At 57.3% G+C, this 7,542-nt stretch overlaps 1 protein-coding gene across 1 annotated transcript; it reads left to right on the top strand.

Annotated features, from left to right (window-relative positions):
* The first annotated feature begins 3,917 nt into the window (after nt 1–3,917).
* On the top strand, nt 3,918–6,377 carry SP5 (Sp5 transcription factor). The gene is made up of 2 exons (XM_057746771.1): nt 3,918–4,030; nt 4,730–6,377. Exons 1-2 carry the CDS (start codon nt 3,980–3,982, stop codon nt 5,849–5,851), a joined length of 1,173 nt encoding a protein of 390 aa, XP_057602754.1. The 5' UTR covers nt 3,918–3,979; the 3' UTR covers nt 5,852–6,377.
* The last annotated feature ends 1,165 nt before the right edge of the window (nt 6,378–7,542 follow it).

Raw genomic sequence — 7,542 nt, 5'->3', positions numbered from 1 at the left:
TGATACTGTATTCACTAGGTGGATGCGGGATCTCGGAAGGTTAAGGCTTTGGCAGAGAGGGGGCGAGATTGGGAGGTCAAGCAACACCTTGCTGTAAAGAGCCAGTGAAGTAAGAATTTGTTGAAATGAGCTAAATAAATCATGTACAGATTTTTAAAAAAGCAACTGAAGATAGGAGACCGGTTGGATTGATCCCAGGGGCATGGGTCCCCTGTTGCTGCAAGAAAATGCCTGAGGCGAGGTACCAGGCTCGGCGCGAAGTTGCAGCCCCAGAGCTCTCCGTAAACACTATTTTTGTGGAGTAGATTTCGGAGCGCGCACACCAGGTCAGTCCACCGCGCGAACGCCTGTGCGGGTTCACCTACCCGCCTTCTCCTCGCAGGTAGCACCCGGTCAGCGCTTGCCGCCAGCCCGCGAAGAAGCCACGAGGCCAACTTCGCAGCCTCGGAACCCTGCTGCTTGGAGAGCTGCTAGGAGAGCGGCTCCGCTGCGCCAGCCTCCGCCAGGATGCTGGTATTCAACCTCCCCGCCCCCCGCTGCGGTTAAAGTTTGCTCCCCATTCGCCACTTCCCACCCCCGCGCCCCGCCTCCGCCCTCGGGCTGGAGCACCACAGAGGAGTTCCTGGGTCCTCGGAGCACAAACACACCCACCAACAAAAGAAAGCCCATTAAGTCTTCCCTCCTGTGAACTCGCGCCCCAGCGGATACCTCTTTGAACTGACCCCCGCCCCCGCAGCCCCCGCGCCGTCTGGGGCTCGGCGGGCCCTCGCGGGCTCACTCCCTCCTCCCGGCTGCGCACTTTGCAGCGCGCCTGGTCTTTGATGTCTCTTTACATTATGGCAGAGCAGCCACACGCTCTTCCCGGGCGCGGGGCTTTGTGTAACGGAACTGACATTTGGCCTTGATACCTGTATCTCTTGGTGATTGCAACAAATTTCTAAAATAAATATTGTACTTTGATCTCCCGGCATTGCATTTTTAATGGACGCTCCGAACATTACTTCATTAAGAAAAGTTTTTCAGGAGCCCCGAGTGCAAAGGGAGAGAGGCTAAACAGCACTTTGTAAAAGTCTGTCTCCAAACTTCAGCTTGCGCCCGGGAGGGCTGGAATCCAGGAGGGTTTTCACAAATGGATGAGAGGCCCAGAGCCAAGACTTCAAACAATCAAGGGAGGGCCCACGGTGCACCGGCACAATCCTAAAGTCTTTGATTATATTTACCTCTTTTAAGCCTACAAGGACTCTACAGGGTGAGCACTGCTATAATGCCCATTTTACAAATTGGGAAACTGAGGCACAAAGTGGTTGAGTAACTTGCTGGCGAAGATCACCAGTTAGAAAGTGGCGTCTAGAAATCTGCTTTCAGATTTTCAAAGTTGGAGCTCTTAATATCAAGCCACTACTCTCTTTCTCCCTGCTGGCCATTAATGGTGGTTTATTGACGAATGGGGCATCTTGGAGAAAAGGTTCTCTTCTATAGCAACTACGGAGATGTGAATTGGCTTCTCTTGCCGTTCTCTTAAAATAGCGAACGGATTTGGCAAATGGGAATACCTTCTAGCCTGCTTGACCCAGCTCGGCCCGCACCCCGCCCAACCACCGATAGTGGAGGTCGAAGAGCTCAAAGAGGAAACTCACAAAGGGACCAGGCCCGCTTCGACAGTGCCGACTGGTGCCTGCGCCTGTGTGTACCATGGAACGCGCTGGTCTCTGATTTGCATGCGGGAAAGAGCTCCTTCCCGTCCCAGGCCTCGCGAGGAATCGATTTCCGGACTCGGTGTGGACAGGTGCAAGTATGCCGGGCCTCCGGAGCAAACACTAAGTCCCCTCTTTTTCCTGGCTCCCAGTGTATTCGGACCTCCTCTTCAGGAGCCAGACCGCGCCTGTTCTAGACCGTCCTTTGGTGACCCCTTGTTGGTGAGAAAAGGGGCGTGCAAGAACGGGGTTTGCGAAGTACTCAGTATTTGGGCTGCATTCGGCCCGTATGTCTTCAGCAAGATGTTTCTGATTTGCTGGCGAGCCCTGGGCGTGGGGTAATAGCCTGGTGGCATAGTGTCCCGATCCCTAATGGGAATGCAGAGGGCATCAATACACAACCCAGACTCCAAATCAGAAGCGTGTTGGTGTTGGGCTAAACGCTGGCGCCACACGGCGAGCTGAACCACCTGATCCGACCTGTCGTGTCAGTCCCAGCTGCTCTATGGTACCCGGGAGGAACATAGGCAGAAAAGCTGGACGCGAATTGGCTCAGAAGATCCCTGCACCGTCGGACGCGATGTACCCGGAGGCCGCACGTGGAGCGGGGTCGGCCAAGCCCAGGCGGCCCATTCTGCTGCGCGATCACGTGTACCGTGGTCGCCTGTGGGAGGCCTCAGCGGCTATTCTCGGCCCCTAATGCCCTCCAGCGCGGCGAGGACACCGAGGCGCCCCTCCTCCTGTCCCGGGTGAGGAGATCTGGGTGTCCGCATCGCCCCTGCAGGATGCGCCTTGCGCATCCTGAGCTGGAGGAAGGCAGGTGGCCAGCTGTCCCTCCTCGGCCAGGCATGGCTGGCAGCGAGGGTTTGGGGAGAACACACTCTGGGGAGCGTTTTCCTGACCCCAGCGAAGCATGCCCCGCGCCTGAAGAACTTTCTTTACAAAGGCGCTGGGAACAACAGTTTTTATTGGCTTTTCTTTCCGGTTAGAGGACCATCCTCCTACTATCTGTGGTTTTCGCAACAACAACAGCTACAGGCTTCCTCCACCGCGCCTTACTTTTTTCGGGTAGTTCCCTGCAGGTGTGTGCGGCTTGCAGGAGTGCGCACTTGCCTGGCAGGACTTAGCGCGAAGCTGGGGATTTCTAGCATCTCTGAGGGTTTCAGTGGGGCTTAATAGAGATCAGCTGCCTGCTCGGAGAGAGACGAGCAGAAGACCAAGATCGCAAACATTTTTCCTTGGGGTTGCTCTGGGTGTCCTGCCAAGCTTAGCTTTGGGGGTAAGCGTGGCCCGGGTGTTTTTCCCAGGCTCACTATTTGCAAAAGTTGTGTTCCAAGAACTTCCAGGTCGCCAGCAGGAACATCGCAAGAAAGGCGGGCGGCCCTGCAGCGTGCGCACCACCCACCGCCGCCCTAGGCGGCCGCTGGCCCCGCCCCGGCTCACAGCGCTGCCAGTATCTCCGGGGGGTGGAGGGGGGAGCACGCGGTGGGCGGGGCGCGGAGCGTCCAACGTCCACCCCGGGAATTCCCTTGGGTCCGAGGTGTGCTCAGGCTGACGATGCGCTCGGGCAGGTGCGTGTGCTGTCCGGGTGCGGGGTGTCTAAGTACGGGGGTAGAAGAGATTTACCCTCATCTTCGTCTCCAAGTCCCGCGCCTGGAAGCCGAAGGCAGATTTCTCTGGAGATAACAAAGACACTTTGTCACTTTGGGCGCTGCCTCGGTGCAAATCTTTAATTGCAAGGGAGTAGGGAGGGAGAGGGGGGTCGAGTGTCTCAAGCAACCCATGCGCGGGTCTCCAGGCGGCAAGGCCCCCTTTGATCAGGAAAATCCAATTATTTGTGTATATACATTTCCCACATAGTGATTACTTCATTAATTGTCCCGCCTTTATCTCCTCCCTTCCCATCCCCCCTAATAATCAGTTCTTTTATCCAGACCAACAAACACACCATAGGAGCTTTGTGGATTCAAAGGATTTGCTTTCGCTTCTGAAAGAGCCGCTATTCTTTGATGATTGGGTAGCGGCAAACTTCAAAGCCATAAATCTTCCCTCTGACTGGCTGGCGGCCCAGCAAAGTCCTTATCAAATTCTTGGAGGTGATCCTGAAGCGCTCAGACCGCGCGCTGGGCGAGCGAGCAGGGTGCGGTGAGGCGGCGGGCGGGGAGGGCCCCGGCACGCAGAGCCGGCGCCCGGGAGGGACGCTAGGCTGCCCTTCGTCCTCGCCTTCGGGTCTCCATGCCTCGGCAGAGCCCTGCTCCGCAGCCAACGGCCCGCAAGCCGTAGCCATGGCCGCCGTGGCCGTCCTTCGGAACGACTCGCTACAGGCCTTCCTCCAGGTCAGGGCTGGGCTTGGAGCGGGCGAGGGAAAGGTGGGAAGGGTCGTGTCTGGATCTTTCCTGGGTACTCTGTGCACCCTGAATTTCAAAGGGAATCCCGCTTGGTGGACGCCAGTGGAATGAGACCTAGGGGTGCCCACACCAACTTCACACTTAACCTTGGTGTCAAGAGTGTGGCCTTTGGGGGAGGGATGCGGGTATCCGGGGAGTGTTCGGAGGTGCGCGCCTGGCTGAGAACCGGCCCCAGCTCACCGGTCTAGGCCCTCCTGGGGCGGACGGAGGAGGAGCGCGAGAGTAGTGTGGAAGTGAGAGCTTAAAAGATGGGAGGGAAAGCTGATGGGCAGCCAGGCTGCGGGTGCTTCCAGACCCTTTCTGACCGCGGAGCCGGGAGTGGCCCGTGGGTCCCTCGCCCCTCCCACGTTGTGCCTGCCTTTCTCTGAGGCCGGATGGCGTTTCTTTGCACCAAGTAGTTTAACAAGACGCGCTCGCGCACTCCGCATTCAGGTAGCACAGGCACCAAAAGTTTCCCGGGACTGGTGGGTACGTGCGCGGGGTGCGGTGGCGGGGGAGGGACAGCTGGAACGGGGGAGGGACGGCGGTATAATAGCCGGCGTGGGGGTGGCGGGCCGGCCCTGAGACCGCGCTTGGAGCGCTAACCTTTTGTCTCTTCTCCGCCCTCCCCCGCCACCGCCTATGCAGGATCGCACCCCCAGCGCCTCCCCGGACCTGGGCAAGCATTCGCCCCTGGCGCTCCTAGCCGCCACCTGTAGCCGCATCGGCCAGCCGGGCGCCACGGCGCCCCCGGACTTCCTGCAGGTGTCCTATGACCCCGCACTGGGCTCGCCCTCCAGGCTCTTTCACCCGTGGACCGCCGACATGCCGGCGCACTCGCCCGGCGCGCTGCCGCCCCCGCACCCCAGCCTGGGGCTCACACCACAGAAAACGCACCTGCAGCCGTCCTTCGGGGCGGCGCACGAGCTGCCGCTTACACCCCCTGCCGACCCCTCGTATCCCTACGAGTTCTCACCGGTCAAGATGCTGCCCTCGAGTATGACGGCGCTGCCCGCCAGCTGCGCGCCCGCCTACGTGCCCTACGCAGCCCAGGCCGCGCTGCCGCCCGGCTACTCCAACTTGCTGCCACCGCCGCCCACGTGCCGCCAGCTGTCCCCCAATTCGGCCCCCGATGACCTGCCGTGGTGGAGTATCCCGCAGGCCGGCACCGGTCCGGGAACCTCAGGGGTTCCGGGGGGCAGCCTCTCCGGCGCCTGTGCCGGGGGCCCCCACGCGCCGCGCTTTCCTGCCTCGGCGGCCGCCGCCGCCGCCGCCGCGTTGCAGCGGGGCCTGGTGTTGGGCCCGTCGGACTTCGCGCAGTACCAGAGCCAGATCGCAGCGCTGCTGCAAACCAAGGCCCCCCTGGCGGCCACGGCCAGGAGGTGCCGTCGCTGCCGCTGCCCCAACTGCCAGGCTGCGGGCGGCGCCCCAGAGGCAGAGCCGGGCAAGAAGAAGCAGCACGTGTGCCACGTGCCGGGCTGCGGCAAGGTGTACGGCAAGACGTCGCACCTGAAGGCGCACCTGCGCTGGCACACGGGCGAGCGGCCCTTCGTGTGCAACTGGCTCTTCTGCGGTAAGAGCTTCACGCGCTCGGACGAGCTGCAGCGGCACCTGCGGACTCATACGGGCGAGAAGCGCTTCGCCTGCCCCGAGTGCGGCAAGCGCTTCATGCGCAGCGACCACCTCGCCAAGCACGTCAAGACGCACCAGAATAAGAAGCTCAAAGTTGCTGAGGCCGGGGTCAAGCGGGAGGACCCGCGGGACCTGTAAGCCCCCTCCCCGGGGGCCTCTCCTGCCTCGGGCTCCCTACCCAGCACCTCTTCGGAGGGGTTCCGGGGGCCTGTGGATAGCCGCCCGAGGGGAGACCCAACAGAGGCACCTGCCCCTTCCTGCTTGCCCGCCTCCCAAAACGGCGCCAGGCCTGCAGCTTCCCTGGCCGGCCTGCCTGCGGACAGGGACCCTGTGCCCACGAAGAGCAGGGGAGGTAGGGTTGAGAGCTCTGCGTCAGGAAAGAGAGCTTTCAGTCTCTGAACCATTCCCACCGTCTGGGAGACCTACAGTTTGGGGGGATCACCCTGGGCTGACCTTTGTATATAGGAAACGCTGCTGAAATCGAAGCGGAAGGACCTCAAGAGATTTGAAATAGTGCTGAGTTTTTTGCTAGGACTGGGCCGGAATTTGTACAGGTTATTTAATAGCTTTCTTAAAGAATAATTATAATAATTATAACATTAATTAAAATGTTACTTTTGTCCTCAGCTCCGTGCAGAGCTACAGCATGAAATGTCTCTGTAAAGTAATCAGCAGTTGCAGCGTGAAAATAAATACGTTAACTCCGGGGTCACCTCGGGAAGACCCCGCTGAGCCGGTCTCATTTGATCTTTTCTTTTTCCGGGAGGCTTTACAAAGCGGTCAGGTTTCACCGGGAATTTGAAGGCTCCTGTAGGCTGCCTATGTCGGAGGTTTCTTTGATTTGGAAGATTCTGGGCAAGGGTGTTGGGTGCACAGATGCAGTGTGTAGGCGGACAGGGTCAATTTTGTGGTAAAAAGGGTAGGGCAGGATTTTCCAATCACACCTTGAGTTTCTCACGCGGCCTTAGGACTTGACCAGAGATTGTTGGGCTTCTCTTAAAAGTTAATACACATACAATACATGATCTTTTTATCTGGCAAATTGCCTGTGGCTTTCCATTTGTTGGTACTCTCAGAGGTCACAGGCGAGCTTGCGCTTCCTCCTGGGAGCCGGCTATGCTGCTGTTTGCAGAGGTGCTAGTAACTCAAGGATTTGCTCACAGTTGAGATGTTTTGGAGAGTTACAGAGAAACCGGGTGCCCTTGTTCAGGTTGGTCTTTGCCCGGGAAAGAAGCGCCTCTCCTGTATTTCAGCCCCGTCATGATACACAATCTTGTCTTGTTCTTAATCCTCTTGCTGTGGAAATCCTACCAGTCTTGTTTCACAATAGCCACTTAGAGATTTCTGCCTAGGCCTGGAAGTTTAGTTCCATTTTGTATCTTGAGACTTTATTTTTTCAATCAGTTGCTGTAGACTAAGATTTTCTCAGGGAGGAGCCAGGAATACTCATATCTAGGTTTCTCACCTGTCTCTAAAATGTGAAGTTTTAAATGTGAAGTTTACAAGTGTTTTTCAACTCAGCTGGCTCCTGGATGTTTTCTAGTATATGAGTTTTTAACCTGAAACCAAAACCTTCATCTTTTAGAGCTAAGGAAGAGAACAAATTGTTCTCAGTTTTGTTACTATGTTAAACTGGCTGGCATCATTAATGCCAAATTTCGATGGAACTGAATAATTTTTTCATGGTAGTAGAAGTGTATATAAATTGAAAGGATTTCAGTTTACACACTGCTGCTACCTTGCTTTTTGTTTGAAGTCAAACTGAAGGGTAAGTTCTTTAAAACCAGGAGGGTTTTGCTTGAGACTTACTGTATTAAGTAAAACTCAAC

The sequence above is a fragment of the Hippopotamus amphibius genome, chromosome 8 (assembly GCF_030028045.1).
Source record: "Hippopotamus amphibius kiboko isolate mHipAmp2 chromosome 8, mHipAmp2.hap2, whole genome shotgun sequence".
Classification (NCBI taxonomy): domain Eukaryota; kingdom Metazoa; phylum Chordata; class Mammalia; order Artiodactyla; family Hippopotamidae; genus Hippopotamus; species Hippopotamus amphibius.
Note: the sequence above shows the minus strand (reverse complement) of the source record. Positions and strands in the feature narration are given on the sequence as shown.